This window comes from Tachypleus tridentatus, chromosome 11, assembly GCF_004210375.1.
Source record: "Tachypleus tridentatus isolate NWPU-2018 chromosome 11, ASM421037v1, whole genome shotgun sequence".
Taxonomy (NCBI): Eukaryota; Metazoa; Arthropoda; class Merostomata; order Xiphosura; family Limulidae; genus Tachypleus; species Tachypleus tridentatus.
The window spans coordinates 34,570,271-34,592,317 of NC_134835.1; the positions used below are offsets into that span (position 1 = coordinate 34,570,271).

The 22,047-nt window shown below is 32.7% G+C and overlaps 1 protein-coding gene across 3 annotated transcripts in view; it reads left to right on the forward strand.

Moving 5' to 3' along the window:
• The first annotated feature begins 2,223 nt into the window (after positions 1 to 2,223).
• The window catches only part of LOC143231909 (transcriptional repressor p66-beta-like), a 29,997-nt gene continuing 10,173 nt past the window's right edge, over positions 2,224 to 22,047 (forward strand). The window contains exons 1-2 of one of the 3 annotated variants that reach the window (XM_076466734.1): positions 2,224 to 2,604; positions 13,693 to 13,805. Coding sequence is in view for 1 of the 3 variants with exons in the window: in XM_076466733.1 (XP_076322848.1) it covers positions 14,826 to 14,990 (165 nt within the window). In the remaining 2 variants the exon portion in view is untranslated. Of the gene's footprint in view, positions 2,605 to 13,692; positions 13,806 to 14,390; positions 14,991 to 22,047 lie in introns of those variants that run through there. The other 2 variants (XM_076466735.1, XM_076466733.1) reach the window with 2 other exon arrangements.

The window sequence follows — 22,047 nt, forward strand, 5'->3', positions numbered from 1 at the left end:
TAGTTAATGAGCACCTTGATGTCCTTTAGAAATTTGTTCTTGAAGTTCTGATACTTTCAGAGCCAGTCCTCACTTAAACAGAAGCTTTCTTCTTTCTCCTTTAAGTTTTACAGAGTCTCAGAAATGTACTTACATGATAAAACATTTATCAACATTACAGTTATCAGAAGGTCAAATGGAAATAAAGTCTGCAATAACAAACCTTTGGTCAAGCCACCAAAGTTTTACTCTATCATTAGTCCCTGATACACTTATATCCACCACAGGGTTAAAAACTATCCATAAAAACAAAGATTTGTATCGTAGAGAATAATTTTAAAGTTAAACAGTAAAGGAAACAAAATTAAACAGGCATAATAACATATTTATTCACATACTTGGTTGTAAGGATGGAGAAAGGCTTTTCAAACAGTTCCTCACAATTATGCAGCACATTTAAGTCTTACATCAGAGTCCAGTGCAGTATCCCATAATCCAAAGATACACATTTTGCTAATCATTCCAAATAATATATACAAGGGAGAGATTGTATCTCTAGATGGCTGGTATGAGTATTAAAATTTTTATTAAAATAAAGTAGAGAACAGTGTTTCAAGAATGTTGTAATACATACTAAAATGTATCTATGAGATTCTAAACTAGTGAGAGAAGGATGGCATTGGTAGCTATTTCAGCTACAACATTATCTTTCTAAATGAGGATCTTTCCTCTTAATAATTCTTTCAGAAATGCTGCATTTGAGTTCAGAAATAGTAGAAAGCATTTGAGTTCAGATATGTTTATATATATATATATGTACCATTTTAAAGGTTTCTATGAGGTTTCTGAATGCAGTTTATCACATCCAGGTTGACTTGATGTCTCAAAGCTGTAAACATGTTTATCATACAGTCTACCCATTGCAACCTTTTTTCTTAAATCTAACACTAGTGTTTGTGTATGTTTCTGTATGAACGTTTTTGGAAGGTAGCTTACTGAAAAGGCAATACAGAACCTGTACATCTTACTAGGCTCATGAATGTATATATACCATTGTTTGAAGTCTGTAAACCACAGAGTTTTGGGCTAACTTTGTTTCACTAAAATACTTAAAACAGGTATTTCCACACTTCTGTCTCTAGTATGAAGCAGTATCCCATAGGAGAGCTTACAACCCTAAGAGACGATTGTAAGTAGGGAGAGTGAATATCATGAACCTCCACAAACATTACAAATGATAAACTCACCAAGAAGTTAACTCAAAATTAAAGAAAACTTAGAAATCACTCAAATTATTGAAATACCAAGTACCTCATACCAAGTGATAAACTACTTCTGAAATTCACTAAATTCAACTCACCTGTCTTCTCTGTCATTTTACCTTCCAGTTCCATCTTGGCTTTGTTCACACAAGGTTCATCTCCCATTTTATAAACTAACCATTGTAACTCTTATCTTTACCTTAATCCTACCTCATAAAAACGTAAATACTTTCGTCATTTTCTTCAAATAAACCTTTACAGACTGGATGAAGAGGGACCTCAAACACGAAATATTCTTGGGGAAAATTCATTATTTATATTTGTCTCTTGCTTTTAATTTTAATTTTCATTGTTTTGTAGCCATCAGCCAAACCTGGATAGAAGAAGCCCATTTAGTTCAAGTGACACAACATTGTATTATTAAATAAAGCATTTCTCCGATTCTAATTTATTGATAACATTATTGATGAACAGTTCAATGTAATTGATCAGTATTGTTGTTTTAGTTCTAGTTGATTAATAGTATTGTTAATGAATAATACCACATACTTGATCAACATTGTTGTTCTAGTTCTAAATCATTAATAGCATTGTTAGTGAACAATACCACACACTTGATCAGTATTGTTGTTTTAGTTCCAATTGATTAATAACATTATTGATGAACAATTCAATATAATTGATTAGTATTGTTGTTTTAGTTCTAATTGATTAATAACATTATTATCTGAACTTGTCGCCTCTAGAGGGAAGGCAGCTTGTCAACACCACTCACCGCCAACCTTTAGGCTATTCTTTTACCAACAAATAGTGGGATTGGTCACACTTTATAACGTCCCAATGAGATAAAGTGCGTACATGTTTGTTGTGACAGGGATTCGAATGATTTAGCTTATTATATGGGATAAAAATCAGCAAATTAGTTTCGAGTAATAGCCCTTATCTTAAAATGTAAGATGCCTTTACGGGGTGAAACGCGTTAGGATGAAAGTGACAAGTATATCAAGTTGAACTTCCGATCAAAATATGCCACTTTTTAAAGCGAAACTGAAACGTAACATGGTAATTGGTATAGCTAACTGAAGCTAGTTTTATTAGGTTCTTACTTACAAAGACTGGCCTTCAGTGGACCATTTTGATGTTACGGCGTATTATTATAATAAATCTGGTAACAATTATAAATTCGTTATCGCATCCTTGAACTTACTTTTGTAACCCCGTGTGTGCGCGATGATTATGAATAACGACAAAAATACGCCATGTTGTCTTGCGGATTGCTCGGTTCATTGGTATTAAATATGTTCATACTATCAGCTGCTTGGATTAAGGAAACAGAAGGTTTGTTCTAAAGCTGTTTCATTCGGTAATATTTATAGTTTATTAACATTCTATATTCAAGAAATTAATAGAAAAATAATAAAGTGTAGACATATGAAATTATTAATGAAATTAATTTTAGTAGTGACGAAATTATTATTTGTTAATAATAATAATATTTCAGTAGTTCAAGAACTATTGCGGAATCCATTTTTGTATTATTATTTTGTAACTGTAACGAAGTACGCTCGATATAGTGTAACTGTCAGCTTTGTAAACTTGAACAGAGCATTTATTCGTCGTTTAAACATAAGTTTAGAAATAGAATCTAATAAAATTAAAAGGAATCTCATTAAAAACCAACCTACTTTTGATTTCTGAAAATAGATTAGATTTTGATATTTATAATCTATATAGTCATAAAGTTACACTACCGCAATTTTTAACATGTTAGTAATAAAGGACCGGAAAAATGAAAAGTTTAGGTTCACTTTCAGAGGTACACCTTTTTAATCTTACTGTTAATATAATCTAAACTAGGGTAAGAAATTTACCGTAAGGCTTAATGATAAAGAAAAAGATTTACATGACACAGGATATATATCTAAAACTGTTAAAATTGTGTAAATTGGAACTTAAGTTTGCAATTAAATTTTAAGTTATAACTTATTGTTACACAAGTTACCGTGAACAGTTTTTTGTTAGACTAACTAGCACTTGGTATAAAGTATTAATGTTTTTAAGTAAATGGAAGTTAGAAAGTCTTGTACCTCTACTGTATAGGAGATAGTTCAATGTTGCTTTGCTGTAAGAACACACACATCTTTGCTGTAATTATAAATAAATATACATTGTATTATTTTCCTTTCTTTAGTTTTAACTTAGAATGTTAAAGTAAGTATTTCTAATATGCATATTTTATGTTTGAATAAATAAGTGCTTTTAATAAATTAATTTTAGACTATTAAAATTATGTAGTTTTGGTGTTGAATGAATGTTCATTAGCTAGATTTGAGGCTTTAAAAAGTTAAAAGAATTTATTAGGATGATGCTTTAATCCATCTAAGACTTTATTTCAATGCAATTTTCAGAATTCTGTTTAAAACATTCCAAGTTTATTTTAAAAAAGGTTGCATATTGATATTTCATATGATTCCAAGATGTTTTAAAAACTGTTCTTGCACTTAGTGCTACTGTGAAAATAATTTTATAGACCCAAGATGACAGAAGGTCTGGAAGATATATATGTAAAATGGCTGGTTTGGGTTGAGAAAATTTTTATGTAGTTTTATGTTGTTCGCTCCTCTACACAAAAAAAATTTTCTCAACCCAAACCAGCTGTTTTTACATGTATATTTTTCTTTACAAGTGGGTTTTCTCATCATCACTGAGAATATCTGGAAGGTTTTCATTCTTTTGCTGTAAGTGTTTAAAATGTAACCACCTTGATTTAGTTAGACCACTTGTTTTTGTAAATGAAAGATTGCCTTGATGATTCATATGTTCCTGTGTTACCTTGAAATTTTTACATATTGTGACAAGTCTGTTATGGAAGAAAAAGGCTTAGTGATAGTGTTTTCAGTCACTTGTTAAAAAAAAAACAATTTCTATTCAATTTTTGTATTATTTTTATTTATATAAATTTGAATGTTAAACATGATATATGAGTTTTTTTGAAGATACAAGTTGTATAGTAATATCATATAGAGTTTCAAACTAAATGTGAATATGTGTGCATTGTTTAAAGTGTCATCTTGGTAAAAAAACAAACACAAAAAAAAAAAATAAGAACAAAAACAGTTAATGGTAACTATATTGAATAAGTTGTCAATACAGTTAATGGTAACTATATTGAATAAGTTGTCAATACAGTTAATGGTAACTATATTGAATAACTTGTCAATTTAGCCAAGATGTTTTTCTTCTGTCATCTTAGCCACATCTGTGGTGGGTACACCCCCCACCCTCAAGTAAAGTTTAAAGTAGGACAAAATCTCCCCTTAGTAAAAGTAGAAAATAGATGGTGCTGTATAATGTCAGAGAAGTGTTTCATAACCTTTAAATAATTAACATTTTATGTTGTTATTTGTCTTAGTGGGTTTTTGACCAAGGGGTTTTTGTCCTGCACTCTATTTGTGGACATCACAAATTGAACTATTCTAATGAAGAGGTTTTTTGAATATTAGAAGACAAAACAAAGTGTGTATATTCCTTTATCTTTGACTTATATGGGCTGATAATAGTATATTAGATAATGCCAAAACTAATTGCAAAACACAATGTTAAAATGTGAATTGCCCTCCCCCTCCCCCCCAATATTGTTACCTACATATATTCATAAAATATGGAAAACACTTCCACCTAATGAATTATTAATCAGAGTATGAGTTTCCAATGAAAACTGCATTGAAAATGCAGTTCAAAATATCACACCTTTCTGAAATGTACCTTGGTATTTACATTATTATAATTTACCATCTATACTTCATATTGATGGCATTTTGGGAAGCCCCTACACAGTTTACCTCAGCCCCCCTCCCCCCACAAAAATATCCTGGTGCCACCACTGCTTACTGATATATGTTCATAAAATAGTAATTTGGTGATAGTTTGAATATGAGCCCACAAACATGATAACGTCCTTTGACCCCTGACCATAATGAAACTCGTAGGAATTGTTACATTAAAATTAAATATTAAAGGAAACCCTAAATATTGATTTTTGTGTTCATCATGTGGGGTGTTGAATGCAGAATTTGAGTTAGATGTATGTGATGTCCAAACATAAAGTGTGTAGTTTCTTAAGAATTAGAAACTTGTATTACTAATTTTGATGAGCTGGAATATAAAATAAGAATCTCTTAGTTTGTTTTCTATTCACTGAGATATGACTATATTTAGTGAATAAAACACTGTAGCCCTGCTCACCTCTTCCTTTTTTAGAAGTCTTTGCTTGCCCACATCTATTTTGATCTGTCGTATGTTTATAACCATTCAAATGTTCAAAATTTTGCCCATATAGCTTTTGAATGGTTATAAACACAAGACAGATCAAAATACATATTTATTGTGCAAAATTTTGCTCACTGAAGGTGTTAATTTCCAAAGATTAATATTTTTGTTCCTAATCTTGGAAATAAGGGGTAAGAGAAAATGGTGTTCCAATCAATTTTTTTAAACTGGAATAAAGCTTAGTTAGTAAGCTTGATAAATTACAGTAGAATTCTATGATATTGATAAAGTAGCTTATTTTTTATTTCAAAATTCATATATAAATGTAGTTACATTGCTTTACACTATATGTGTGAAATTTGGCAAGGCTTAGCATGTGAAGTATGGCAAATGAGTACAAACTTCTTCGCAATCTTAAGTAGTAGAGATGATTGTTTTATGTATTTCTTAATTTACGATCCTTTGTTTTAAGAAAATAACTGAAATTTAAGAGTTTGTAAATAACAATACTATATATATATATATAAAACTGTATTATAATTATATATTTCAAAATGGCTGGTATAGGTAGAGAAGGCATTAGTAGAGGAGCAAACAATGTTTTGACCTTCTTCGGTCATCATCAGGCTCACAAAGAAAGAAAGGGTTACTGACCAGTAACTGACTACATGTTTGAAGGTGGTTGTGTAATTTAGTGTAGGAATATAGAGGGCATGCTTAGATGTTTGATTATATTTATTAATATAGGTATAAAGGTATTTCTTTGAATTGGTTTATTTTGGGATTGAGTTGTTGTATAAGTGAGGCTTCTTTATTTTTGTGTTTATGCTTGTTTGTTTAGTATTTGGGTGTTTTCTATGGTTATGTTGTGTTTATTTGATTTGCAGTGTTTGAAAATGTGTGAAGGTGACTTTTTGTGTTCTTTGAATCTGATATCTATTTTTCTACTTGTTTCTCCAAGATAAAGTCATGTCAATTATCACATTTTATTTTATAAATAATGTTAGTCTTGTGTTTGTCAGTGTAGTTTTTACATAATATAGGCCTTAGTTTTATGCCTGGTTTTTGAATTTGGTATTAACTGGAATGTCATATTTTGTTACTAGTTTTTGCCAAATGTTGGTTATTTTTCTGCTGATGTCAAGAATATATGGTATGCAGCCACATATGGTATCATGATTTTTTAAATCGTGGGGTATATTTACTTTTGTTAGTTGATTTTGGTTTTTGTCTAGGTGTGTGCATATAATGTTTTCTATGGTTTGTGGAGGAATCTTGTTAATGTTGATGAAATATTGTTTTACTTTGTTTAATTCATTGTTAATTTTATCTGGTGAGCATAGTTTTATGGCTGTGTTTATTTGGTTTCTTAGTATGTTGAGTTTTGTTTTGTTTCATGTGCTGAGTCCCAAGAATGTATAGTCTAGTATGGGTGATTTTTTGGTGGATTTCTGTTTTAAATTGTGTATCGGTTCTTGTAATTTTGAGGTTAAGAAATGATATTTGATTGCTTCCTTCCTGTTCACATGTGAAGTTAATGTTGGGATGTATAGTATTAATGTGATTGAAAAAATTGTGTGTTCTATAGATGTAAATCCCTAATCGTGTCATATACACATCTGTACCAATATAATGGTGGATGTAATGCTGTGTTAATTGCTTGTGTTTCAACTTGTGTCATAAAAATATTGGCTAGAACTGGTGATACTGGGTTGCTCTTGCTTAGGCCATTTGTTTGTATATAGTTATGGTTGTTGAACATGAAGTTCGTCTTCATTGTGGTTAATTCTATGGGGGTTGCTAATTGGTTGCTGGGAACATCTACTGATGGGTTGGGGTCTCAGGTATAGAGTTCTAAGGCTATCTTGCAGGCTTCAGTGATTGGGACTTCTGTAAAGAAGGATATGGCATTGAAATTGGCCATTAAGGCTTTATGATTAAGGTTAGATTTGAAATTAAAGGAGTCTTTGATGAATGAGCTGGCTGATGTTACATATTTTGAAAATGCCCATGCTATGTATTTACCAAGATTGTAATTAAACAATTCATATGTGGACATTATTGGTCATAGTGGACAGTCTGGTTTATGAGGTTTGGGGATACTGTATATTTGTGGTGTGCGTGAGTCGGTCTTGTGTAGGTAGGAATAAAGTGTTTTTGAAATTGTGTTGGTTTTTTTCATTTTTAGTTGTATTTTCTTTAGTTATGTTTCATGTGTCTGTTGGATTTGTGTGTATTGTTTTAAATTTGTGTCTGATAGGATGTTCTTCATTTTTTGGATGTATTCATTTGTGTTCATTATGACTATAGTGTTTCCTTTATCTGCTTTTAGAAATTTAATGTTTTTGTCTTGTTTTAAGTTTTTTAATGGAATTAATGTCTCTTTCTGCAAGGTTGGTTTTTAGTTTTCTGTTTTGTGAAATTATATTGATGGTTTTGTGAGAAAATTCTTTGAAAAAATCATCTAATATGTTGTTTTCAGGTGTTACTGGAAAATATAAATTTTTAATTTTTCCTGAGAAGTTTGATTGTTGGATGTCAGTAGAATTGTCGAAGTTGTCTTCTTTCTGTTCGTTGTTTTTGTTTTCTGTGGAAAGTATCACAAGTCTCCTGGCTGGGTCTTCTAAACATACTTTAATTTCTAACATTTAGATGTACCTAGGTGCTATTGCAAAGTTAAGTCCTTTTTTAAGTAGGTGTATCTCATCTGTGTTTGTCAGTCAGATTTGTTAATTATGAGGTTAGTCGATGGTTTGTCATGTTGGTGTCTTTTCTGTTGTTTGCATCTTAGTTTCTCTAGTTTTTTGTTGTAGCAGATCTGTTTGTCCCTGTTGTTTCTAGTGTTGATTTGGTTGATGTTTCGTTGTATAAGTCCGTAAATCTCTGGTTTAATGCAGCATGCCAGTTGATGGTCTAAGTTCATTTTTTTGTTTTTGTAAGTCGTATAGTTCTTTGTATTTCGTGTTCAACATGGCTTTAAGTAGTTTTTTTGTAAATTTTGGATAATGTTTGTGCATTGATTAAAATTTTTTGATAGTTTTACCTTTACCAAGTTAGGGGTTAGTTGTTCCTTTCTACATTGTTGAATGAAATAGATGTCATTTCTTCTGTTGATAATTTTAATTAGACAAAATAAAACAATACTTCATCAACATTAACAAGATTCCTCCACAAACCATAGAAAACATTACATGCACACACCTAGACAATAAGTAAAATCAACTAACAAAGTAAATATACCCCACGATTTAAAAAATCACAAAACCATATATGGCTGCATGCCATATATTCCCAACATCAGCAGAAAAATAACCAACATTTGGCAAAAACTAGCAACAAAATATGACATTCCAGTTAATACCAAATTCAAAAACCAGGCACAAAACTAAGGTCTATACTATGTAAAAACTACACTGCAAATCAGATAAATGCAACATAACCATAGAAAACACCCAAATACTAAATAAGGAAACAAACAAACACAAAATTAAAGCAGCCTCACTTATACAACAACTCAAGCTCAAAATAAATCAATACAAAGGAACACCTTTATATCTATATTAATAAATATAATCAAACATCTAAGCATGCCTTCTACATTTCTACACTAAATTACACAACCACCTTCAAACATGTGGTCAGTTATCAGTCAGTAACCCTTTCTTTCTTTGTGAACCTGACGATGACCAAAGAAGATCGAAACATTGTTTGCTCCTCTACTAGTACCTTCTGTACCATTACTAGCTGTTTTTAAATATGTAATTTTCTCTAAAAGGAGGTTTCTCATTATCATGGAAAACTGTATTATAATTAAAATGTGACCATATTTTACAAGTATTGGCCAATTAGAACAAAGCCAAGACATATCGTTTTGTAAATGATTTATATTATTGGATATGGTAACGTGACATGCATGTGTGTCATGATTGCAAGTTTTGTAATGTTAGCCAGACATGGCTCAAAGGTTGATAAAATAAAACATCTAAACAGATGGATAATGTTACAAGATTTAAACTATTTAGAATGAACATTTGTATCCACAGTTGTTGCAATCTGAGGCCATTCTAGAATGAAAAAAATGTGTAACTTAAATATTATTTTCTAATTTTATATGGTGGTTACGAGGTTGGTCAATTTGACCAAGCCAGCACAGAGATAAGATAGAGAAAAATACAGATAAAATAGAAAGTTTTTTTTTAAATAAAAGCATTTGATATTTATCCAGATTTTATTAGGAGGTTATAGTGATTTTGCAAATAAAATTTAACAATTTTTTGTTACATATATTGCTTTATTTCCTCCTCTTAATTTTTATTCTAGCTTGAACACTTGTACATTGTTATGGTGTATTGTAAAGCTGCATTAAAAATTGTATTTAAACCTTTCTAACAATACCAGGACTAATGTAAAATCAACTTACTTGTGCACACTACTATTTTCTTAAAATGTCTCTAAAATAAAGCTGCAATCTTCTTAATTATATTCATGTTCATTCACTTTTATCTACCAGCTTCTAATTGAGTGTTCAACTTGTATTTAATAAAAAACAAACTGAACATACCTGTTTGGGATATATTACATGATTGCTGGATCATTACATCACAAAAGACCTGCAGGTTCCTCTAACTGACAGACTGTTAAACACCTTAGAAAAATACAGCTTACAATAATGTTGTAATGAATATTTTAAGTGTTTTAATATAGATGTTAGAGGGTGTGTGACATTAAGGTCAAGACATTTTGACTAAATCTGAACATGGGTGCATTAATTGTAAAAATTCACTAAGTTGTGAAGATGTTAGTTCATTATATAATATGTTATTTAGTGTTAGACAGTGAGAGATATCACGTCTATTCTGCTATTCAGTCACTTGCTGAATTACTGATCAGGCTTTATTTAGAGTATTATATTTATTATTTTTCTCCTTAACTTTAGGCAGGATATTGAATTGTTGGAAAGAGTTGAGAGGAAGGCTGCAGAGATAATACCTGGGATTGAAAAATTGTATTAAAAGGGCTGGTTAAGATCTGTGAAATGGTTTTTCACCTTGTAAACACAGAGCTGAGGTGATTTGATTGAAGTGTTTGAGATTGGAAAGGGAACTAATAGTGTTGATGAATGATCTTTTTTCATACTTAATTTTAAGAATGGTAGGATTAGGGAACATGGACATACATTTTCTCAGGGTAGAAGTGTTTTTAGTATATGGGACAGCCTGGATAGACCAATAAATTTATTATTATCCTTAAATTTTATGTTATTGTATATTTTATTTTAAAAATAAACTTTTAGGTTGATGTTGCTGTAATGTGAGTAGGTTTTAACATTCAACAGCTCAGAACACTATCAACTGAAAATTTAAGCATTTATTAGTACTGATTTCCATAATTTACTGTAACTAATATTTTAAAAATCCTTTTATATTACATGTAATCCAAATACGCTGAGATAGAACACTCGCATATAGTTTAACTTATTGGCTTGGTCATTTTGATGAACTTTTTAACTACCATGTTACTAATAGAATGTATATATGTGCTGTAGCTTTTAATGTAAAAAGTCTGTCTTTATAAAATTTCACAAACTCTTAATAAACATTATAAATCTTTTATAAACAAAAAAGCATTTTTTTTAAATTTAGTATTTCTACTAAATATTTGTGAATTTATTAGGTTATAGCCTTGTTTCTGACTGACTAATATGAGTAGAAGGTGATTAAAATAAATATTTTATAGTTTCCAAATTTTGATGTCATGACTTTTGGAGTCTCCAAATTAAATATCAAGAGTTTTATCAGTACATTTACATCTTGTTAGTTCTGTTTTCTATCCTAAACATTGTACAGGCTAGATCCATTTTACTGACTTTGTAACCTCGTAAAAAAAAATCTAAATTAACATTTTATCTTTCTAGAAGGAATGCAGATTGTAGTAAAAAAAATACAGCTATTTATCCAAAACAGCCTTAAGCTTCTAACAGTTTATATCTGTCTTATTTAACTGTATTGTTCTTTGAACCATGTTTAACTACCACTAAATGTGTACAGCAAAGCTGTTGCTGGTAGTAGGGTAAATAGGAGTTTGTATTTACAGAAATATTGGTAAAGGTTGTAATTAAATTTTATAGGTCATTAGTTGAGCCACATTTGAAATATTGTATTCAGTCTTGAGCTCCATACTTTAGGAAAGACATTGAATTGTTGGAAAGGGTTCAGGGAAGGATTAGTAGAATGGTGCTTGGAATGAAGGGGTTGTCAGATGAGGAGAGGATGAAATCAGGAGGGATCTGACTGAGGTGTATTAATGTTCTAAAATGAATTGGCAGTGTTTATACCTCATCTTGTTTTCATAATTAACAATGAGAACAGTAGGACTAGGAGATACAAACATAAATTTGGCAGGGTAGGAGCTGCCAAAGCTAATAGAGTATTATTTCTCTAACAGGGTAGATTGTTTTTTGGAATGATTTGCCATCAGATGTTGTACAGGGAATTGATAAAGTTTATAAAACATCTTTCTTATACTTAAGACAGAACAGTAGGACTAGGGGACAGAAATATAAATTTTGGCAGGGTAGGAGTCATCTTTAACTAAGGTATTATTTTTCTGATATGATGGCTGGACTTTGGGTGTTATGGAAGCAGTAAATTTAAAAGCAAGCTTGGTAAGTATATGAAAGTGCTGGCTTTTAATATTTTTCTAAAAACATTATTGATAGTTTTTGTTTAATTTAGAGAACAGAACAGCCAAAATGGATCAGTAGGTCTCAGAATGGCAGTTATAAATTTTATTTGGATTTAAATTACATGCTAGAAAATGTATGATTATAATAACCTTTGTATTTTATGACTTATAAATGGGTTTTTAAGTCATTGCACTCACGACTTTTTAATTAATCAGCTGTATGTATAAAACCTAAAAAATATTTTGTTTCATATTCTTCACCTGCAAAATTTTGAAAAGCTTAGCATCTGAGTTTAAAAGTCATAGCTACAAGAGAATTGTTTGTTTTACTTCTTTTTTTTGCTGTTTTGTATTTTAAGAAAATAAGTTTTTAATAACTTATTATTAAATGGAAGTAATAGACAAAATATAGCCTTACTGAAAAACAAAAGGTATTCAATGTAGGATGTTTCAGATATTACACAAATAATATTTGAGATTTTTGGGATAAAGAACAGTTTTTGGTTTTTTTAACTATAACATGAAAATCACTTCCTACTTGAACAAGTAACAAAACAGATTTGATATTTTTACAAACAAATCCTCAGTAGAAATACTGTTAAAACATTTGATATTTTATTGACAAAAAATGTGCAGTCTTAAGTAAAATCTACCAAATTTTGTGAAGATATAATTACTGCATCAAAAGTTGTACACTATCCAGATGTGTATATGAATGAGTGTATGTTATACAGAGCCAATCTAAAAGGGTTAATACTTGGTACAGTTTTGGTCCCCTTATCTGAAAGAGGTTTTGAACCTTTTTTTCTCTCTCTTTTAATAAAAGGAGCATAAAATTATCTGAAGGATTGATGAGGTAGGGGCTTTGATTTCTTTGTGCTTTGTTCTAAAAATAATGGAACACAAAAAGAATTTAGAACAGACAGGCTAGACCTTAATTAAGACAACTTTCTTTTAAAAAAAGGTTGATGTACTTACAAAATAAGTGGCTATTAGCAATAGTGGACACTACAGCTTTACCTAGGTGTATTGATAATTTCTAAAAATTCAAAGGGTGGGATTAAATTTTTACTTTTCTTGAGAGTCAGTTTCTTAGGAAAAGCCTTAAAGGACCAAATGGTTATGTTTCTTAATTTTTTTTTCCCACAATGTGAGTTGTGTAATGATACAATGTGCATGCCAACATGTTTTATATTCTAACTTCCTCATCTATAATGAGAAGAAAACAGGTTTAGCTCTGTTGGTTCGACTACATTTCATCAGTGAAAATCTATAAATGTGTGTGTGTGTGTGTCACAAGAAATAAAACTGGGTTAGAAATATTGTTTTTCTGATAATCATTTCTCCAAAAGTATTATGTTGAAACAGTCCAAAGTATGGAGCAGACATTATAAGAATATAATATAATTTAGATCAAATGTGTAATGCACCATAATGGTTATTTTATATGAAATGTATATATTAACTTTCCTTCTGCCTTAAATGAAAAATTTTACAGGCTTAAGTAATAATGCAGAGAGAAACTTACAACCATTGGCCAGATATCACCAATATCCCAGGAGGTGAAAATGTCACTGTGGGGGAATTGGAGGTAGCAGATTTGTCAATAAGGTTAGTTTAAAATGTAATTGTTTTTGTTTTAAGGTTAATTTTTCATTTTGTGTGATTTTGCATTTATGCACCCTTTAAATGAGGAAGATATGGTTACGTGTCGAGAAACATAAAAACTAATTTCAGAATTAATAGTTTGCTTACCTATTAATACTTGTCTGTCTGTTTTTTTGAATTTCACGCAAAGCTACACGAGGGCTATCTGCACTAGCATTCCCTAATTTAGCAGTGTAAGACTAGAGGGAAGGCAGCTAGTCATCACTACCCACTGCCAACTATTGGGCTACTCTTTTACTAATTGACTGTCACATTGTAATGCCCTCACGGTTGAAAGGGCGAGCATGTTTGATGTAACAGGGATTTGAACCCGTGATCCTCAGATTACGAGTCGAACGCCTTATCACACCTGGCCAAGCTGGGCCTAGCTATTAATACAGTTGTTATTAGACATTTCACAGAAAACATTTCTTGTGATGTGTAATATATGAAAAAACGTAATTGGGTGATACTCCAGAATGTTACAGTTTTAATAGTATAATCAATGAAAAAATTTGCAAGTGACTTGCAATTGTTTTTGTAATCTAGGAAAAGGAAATACAGAGGTAATGATGAAGTTTCTGAGACTATTGATTTAAGCATGAAGAAGAGAAAATTTAGTGGGAATCGGGAACTTCTTGCTGATGATGATAATGTACCAAATGTTGGTAATAGTGATGGTGACAAAATGCAGTTAAAGCCGTCATCATTCAGAGCTGCTTGTTTTCATGAATCTTATGACGAAAGTTATTGCACTGATCATATAGAAAGTTACCAGAAAGTCAAGCAGAATGATTATCAGCCTGAATCTTCTGATTCAGATGACGTTGAACTACCTCCATTACCCAAACTTAAAGATCTTAGTGAACAAGAACTGTGTGAGAAAGAGATGAAAATTTTAAGTTACGAGAAGAACTAAGAAATGAGGAAGTGAAGTTAGTTTTATTGAAGAAACTAAGGCAGAGTCAGACTGTGAAAGATAGCATGTCAGCAACTCAACCACTGCCTGGGAAAGTAGCATCACCAGCATGCCGTAACGTACAGTCACGTTCTGGTTCAGTTTTTCTAGATAGAGGACGGAACTCTGTCTTATCAGGCAAGATATTTGAACAAAATGCACCCCAGCATCCATTGACAGTTTCACAGATGGCAAGTATTTTTAAGGTTTTGTATCTTAAGTGTAGTACTGAATTTAATAACATACTTATGTCCTTGTTCAAAGAAATAAAATGTATTTTTACATAAAGTGTTTTTGATAGTGTGATCAGTATTTTAAACCTACTTATGGTTCTCTAATCAAGTATGATTGAAGATTATAATTATGCTTTGCCTAGGTAATAACAATTATAATGAGTAACTTACTTTAAATTCCATCTTTATCAAAGGGATAGTAAATAAGAGGAGGAAGACCTAGAAGAACAAATGTACAATTCTAACACTAACAGAGATTGAGGATTATTTAAAAAATATTTTTTATACATTTAAGAACTCAAAACTTGTATAATATTAAAAGCTGATTTATTAGCTGTATTTTGATCTCAAGGTTGTTTGTATGCCATAATAGTAAAGTAGTTTAAACTGTGAATGTAATCCAGTAAAACCATGTGATGTACAGAAAAATGGTAGTTGTACAGAAAGAGTTAACATTAAATCATATTTTGTACTGGCACTTTTATGAAAACATTTTAACTGATATTAGTTCTTGCATTTAACTAAGGCTTAAAGCATCACCTTTGTTTTGTTTGTCAAAAGAAATTTATAACTGGGTGTAGAACAAAATATTTAGTTAATTACACTTCAGTATTTGTACATGTCAGTGTAATTATGTGTTACTGCAGATGCAACCTCTGTTATTATAATCACATTTGTACTTGGTTCATGGTAAGTTATTAGCCACTTCATAGTACAGTAATGCCATGGTTAGACATTACCAGCTGATGTGTCATAACCTTTTCAAGGAAGGATATTCATATTATGAAATTGTTAGTTATATATAACCAAAGAGCATAACATTTTGAGGAAGCAATCCTTCAGCATTGCCCCTGGAAAGGAGAAAACTTGAAAACCATGGTGTGCAGGAACCCCAAATGGCAATGAAACATTATCTCAACATTCTAGGGTAATGGTGTCATTTATGAAGTTACAATTGTTTATGATAGACTGTCCTCGTTGAGTTGAAAATGGGAATATCTGGTACATGTGACAAGATAAATGGAATTTAAAGTTGAGAAAGACCCACAGTCATTTAGCCACATATTGAAGTTATTGACTGTTTTTGTAAGAAAGAATTTTGAAGGAACTGGAACCACAGCATTTCTTTATTATTTCAGACTTCTAAAGTCCCCTAATATGGCTATGTTGTCCCCAATGCCTTTTGATTTGACCGAGTGTGGTCTTGGAAGGCAGCTTCAACATTAGATGGGAGGGTTTGTGGAAATCTTACCAAGATATGTGGTCTAGAATTGATTTTGTTATCCTTTGCAAAATCTTGTTACAGTAGTCTTTAGGACAGTAGTTGTGGCAAACAGATTGAAGAATTAGTTTATACTGCAGAAGATCTAAAACATTATTTTCTCTTAGTGTAAGTATTTCAGTATAACACTATGTGATAGCCCATGTATGTACATTCTCCATTTAAGCAACAGGTATTTGTGCATTTAGGTTGTACTACTACGTGTTAACATCTGTGTAGTTAAATTAAAACATTTTAGATACAGAATTTTTTATGACATGGTATTTCTTATTTCCACATTAAAATTTGTGGATAAAAACTGAGGTATAAAATATTTCATCAGAATTCCCCATATTGCCAGTGACTGACTGTTTTCTAAAATGTTATGATTTATTTTAAAAAATTAGTATGAAAATTTAATTTTATTTTTTTATTATTGTTGTAACCATGCATTTTGAATTGTGTGTTTACTGTACTAGCAGGACTTGTATAGTTTATGTCATGCTATCCTAAAGATACTTTAAATCAGCATTTCCTATCTTGAAAAAAAACAGATCATTGGAAAATGACCATGAGTGGACGACTCTGTTGTACATTCAATATTACAGCTAGATTCTGCACCTTAATTTCCGATTATCCATTCTTTATCTGAGAAATCCTTGGGGCAGATGTCTTCATTTTTTATTGCAAAAGGATTAGAGGGTCTTGCTGGCTCCTGAAAATTGGTAAAGAAGTTATGCTCAAGAGATATTTTGGTGGGAAACATCTTCACCACAGCATACCAAACTCCTCTTGAAATCAAAGGCCATTGGGGATATACCCATTGATGTTACTCCCCATACAACTTTTAATTCTTCCAGAGGAGTTGTAGTTAAGAGGGATTTAAAGAACATTTCTGACTCGGAGATCTTTGCTGATTTCTCCAGCTAAGGTGTTACTGCAGTGTGCTGAATCTTCACTAGTAAAGACGTAATTAAGGACCCTTTCAATGTTCTGATATTAACGTTTACATCACCACACCATCCTGCCACAGTCAAAATAGGCTATCTGAACTGCAAGGTATGGCCTTACATTCTTAAGCCTCTCAGATGTTTTTAGTGTCAGCAGTTTGGTCACTCAAAAACATCATGTTGTGGTTCTTTGATATGTGCTCATTGTCATGGTAAAGACCATGATGTGTACAAGTGCAACCTGGAACCACACTGTGTTAACTGTAGTGGCCTCCACTTCTCTTACTCTATTTTTTGCCCTAAATGGGTAGAAGAGAAAGAGATGCAATGCTTGAATACTTAATAATATCACCTACCCAGAGGCTCAGCAATTATTATTCCCAACTCAGACATGTGCTACTGCACTCCAACTGCTACAGTGAGAGTGCAGACAGATATTTCTGTGCCTCCAATAGAATTGTTTGCAAAGCATCTTAAGAATCTTGTGCCCTTCATAAAAATGCATCTATGCCTACTTTCATCTCTGTCTTTACCACTCCTTTCAGTGACTGCCCATTTCCACTTCCTTCAAGTTCAAATGCTTCCTCAGGTCCATCCTCTTGTGCATGCACTTAGTCAGTGTTTTACTGCTATAGATCTTTCTATCTGCTCCCCTTCACTTTTCACTTGCTTTTCTTGGGGGTCGACAGTGATCCACAAGGCAGTGGTCATTTTCCTATCATTTTGAGAGAGACTCTATGTGGTTGATGCCATCTGACCTGTGTGCCTTGATGGAAGTTGGACCAGGCAAGCTGGCCTTTTTTCATCACTCTCTCAGAATTTGATCTTGCAATCGTGTGTAACCATCAATAGATGACTGTGTAGCAGCAATAACTGACTGTTTTGTCCAGGCAGCTGCTCAGTGTATTCCTAAAACTTTGACACATTTCCCATAGTATCCTCATCCTTGGTGGAATTCTGCCTGCCACATGACAAAAAAAGCTCAAAAAAAGCTTGGGAAGCCTTTCATAGGTATCCCACATTTTTAAACCGCATTGCATTTTAGTGGGCCCATGCACATGCTCGGCAGGTCAGATGTCAAAGCCAAAAGGAATCTTGGATTAAATACACCTCTAGCATCTCTTCTACCACCAGTTCCAAAGTCATATGGGACAAAATTCAAAAGATTAGTGGCTAGTATACTTCTTTGGCCCACTTTTGATCTTGTTCTCTGATTGCCAGAAAGTTGCTGATGCCTAGAGCATTGCCAATACTCTTGGTAAAAGCTTTTCTTATGCATATAGTACTTCTGTTTCATCCCCTATCTTCTCATCCATCAAAACATGGGCAGAATGAGGACCTTTTGGAGTGATCGTCTCTACGACTATAATCGCTCCCTTACACTGGTGAAACATGATGATGTTCATTATGAAATGTTGTACCATCTCTCTCCTGCCTCTCTTGCTATTCTTATGGTTGTTTTTAATTGGATCTGGCATGAGAATATTCTTCCTGATGCTTGGCACCATGCTATTGTACTCTCTTTTCCTAAACCTGGGAAGGATCCCAAGATTCCTTTGAACTACTGTCCAATTGCTTTGAAGAGCTGTCTATGTAAGATCTTAGAGAGGAAGGTTAATGCTCATCTTGTTTGATTCAAGGAATCAGTCAACCTCCTGTAACCCACTCAGTGTGGGTTCCAAAGACAGTGCTTTACCATGGACCACCTGATTCCACTTGAAATATCAATTGGGGAAGCCTTTATCAAGCAGTAACATCTTGTTTTTGTATTGTTTTACCTTGAAAAAGCTTGTGATACAATGTGGAGGTATGGTATCTTGCATGACCTTAACTCGTATGGGTTGCTTGGCAATTTATCAATTTTCATTTAAAAAAAATTTTGTGATCCTGCAATTCCAGGTCTGTGTGTGTTTTATACTTTCCTATTCTTTTCCACAGTAACTTGGAATCCCTTAGGTCTGTGTCTTGAGTGTCACACTTTTCATTACAAAGATTAATGCCATCAGTGGAAACTACCCCTCTACAGTTGCAAATGGTCTCTTTGTCAATGACTTCCACATCTCATGTCAGTTATCAAACATGAAGTATATTGAATGGCAGCTACAGACTGCCCTCAGTCATCTACTAATGTGGACCACAGCAAACAGTTTTAACCTCTCTCTTTCCAAAACTGTTTGCATGCACTTTTGCTATCAACAAGGTATTCACCCTGTTCCAGAACTGTGTATTGGTGAAGTTCTTCCCATGATCCTTGAGGCAAAGTTCTTAGGACTTATCTTTAACCATAAGCTGACCTTTATTCCACACATCAAGCAGCTACGTGTCAAGTGTACAAGGGCACTGAACATCCTCTGTGCCTTCTCTTCTGCCTCTTGGAGGGCAGATCAGTGTTCCATGCTAAAAATCTAGCTCTTTATTTGATCCAAACTGGACTATGCCATTGCCTTGGCCTTGAAAATGTTGGACCCTATTCACCATCTGCACTTCTCCAGTCCAGAGTTTGTACACAGATCCCCATGAACCCCTCTATGCCTTCATCATTTGTAACTGTCTCTTATGTATGCTTCAAAATTTCAGTCTTTACCACAGCATTTTACATGGGGTTGTGTTTTCCTTCCTTAGTGGGCCACACTTTTTCATAATAGACAGTCTACCATTGTTCCTTTTAGCCTTTGTATCCAGGTGCAGTTAGATGAATTGGGTCTATCTTTGGATCACATAGCAGTATCCACAGATCAGCCCATCCCATCATGGCTAATTACTATTCCCAAATATGACCTTTCTTTGAGTCATCTGAAGAAGGCAGATACTCCTGATTGGAAGTATCTCCTTCTATTTGCCAAACATCTTTCGAACCATCCTTCCATTCCCATATGTTCAGATGGTTTGAAATCAGGTGACACTGTAGGCTCTGCCATGGTTTGCCATGATTCAATTGTTGCACATATAATCCCCTCTACAGTTTCTGTGTTTGCTGCCAAACTGTGTGCCATTTCTTTTGCCCTGGATTACATAAAAGCTATGCTGTACATGAACTGTAGTTTTTATACCAATTCACTTAGCTCTGTTAGTCGTGGGATCGCCTCACATCAGTTCTCACCCTATTCTCGTCAATACTTAAAATCGACTGGCCCATTTCTCTCTATCATCTACTTCTGTCCAGTTTTTCTGAATACCGGACTACGTTGGTATTTGTGGGAATGAGCTTGCTGACATCACAGCTAAGTCAGTCTGCTCTGATACTATCACTGCCATGCCTGTCCTATACATGGACCATGGTCCTGTATTCAAGGCTCAGCTCCATGCCAGTTGGAAGTTGACTTAGAGTGAGCAACATGATAATAAACTTTTCCAAATCAAACCGTCCATTGCTCTTTGACTGTCTTGCTTCCATAAGGATTGAAAGGAGGAAGTTGTTCTGGCTTTGCTACTCATTGGTCACAGTTTTTTAACTCACCACTTTCTTTTATCTGATAGTGATGCACCAATGTGTGGTCTGTGTGGTACTCAAGTCACAATAACACACATCTTACTGTCATGCCATCATTACAGTTGAGAGCAACGGCACCATTTTAAACATTTTTATGGTGGGTGCACCCTTGACATTGGTCAGTGTCATTGATGAGGGTGATAATGTCCAGCTTAGTTGTGTTTTTAAATTTTTAAGGGCGATTGGTCTTTTAACTCTATTTAATATTTTAATCCAAAAATTGGGCTATGTTCTGTTTTAGCATGATTTCTTTTCACATATTTTACTAATTTTGACCTGTTTGATGCTGATAGTTCAGTTGCTTTGCTCTAATAAACACTGAACAACCAACCAACCAATGTAGAGAAAGTTTCAAAGAAAGAAAGTCTTTCACTTAAGTATTTTTTTTTGTAATAAAGAAACTAATGTAAATCATAGAAAGTGTCCTTTAATTTTGTATTAACCAACAAGGTCTGTAGTCCTTGTATTCAGTGTAAGTTGTAAGAAAGAATGGAGAAGTTATCATGAATTACAAATGTAGGTAAAACAATTTCTTGTTAAAGATGTGTTTATGTAAATTATAAAAATTACATAAAATACTATGTTATGAAACATTATGTTGCATGAAATAATACTGGTCTAGTAAACTTTGGGAAGGATTACTCTGTCCTTAAAGTAATGAATGGTCCAAGAGACAAGCAAGGAAGAATGGTATATCAGTATACATGCTGTTATATATATTATTTAACTTTGTCTTGTGATTAATATGTATTGTACATGCAGTTTGAGAGATTGAAGCTGACTGCTTTAGCTTTTAGTTTATTTAATCACAAACCGAAGAAAGATAATTATATCTACAAAGATAAATTGGGACAGCTTGCATCTAATGTGTATTTTTCTAGGCCAAACATATTTTTTGTAGATGTGCAACATGTTTATTACTAAAACAGTTACTGAGATAAGGTGACTCCACATTGCATTTGTAAATATTCCATACATTTGTATTTGTCTGTATGTGTTTGATGATGGTAGGTACATATTGTCTAATATAGATAAGTGTGCTAGGTTCCTTTGGAGTTAAAATGTTTCATATTTTGTGATCTGGTCATGTTAATTAACATCTGGTATACAAGTGTCAACTATTGTGTACACACAGTTGACAATCCATCATTGAATTAAAATAAAGTATGTCAGAGAGTAAATGAACATCTTTGAGTAATAGATATTCTGTGGTGCAGTATACTAAAACAAGGAAAGAGAAACAGAAATGTAATGGGAGATACATTTATGTAGAAATTGTATCTTTAATGGAATAAATTGTAAACTATCTGAGAT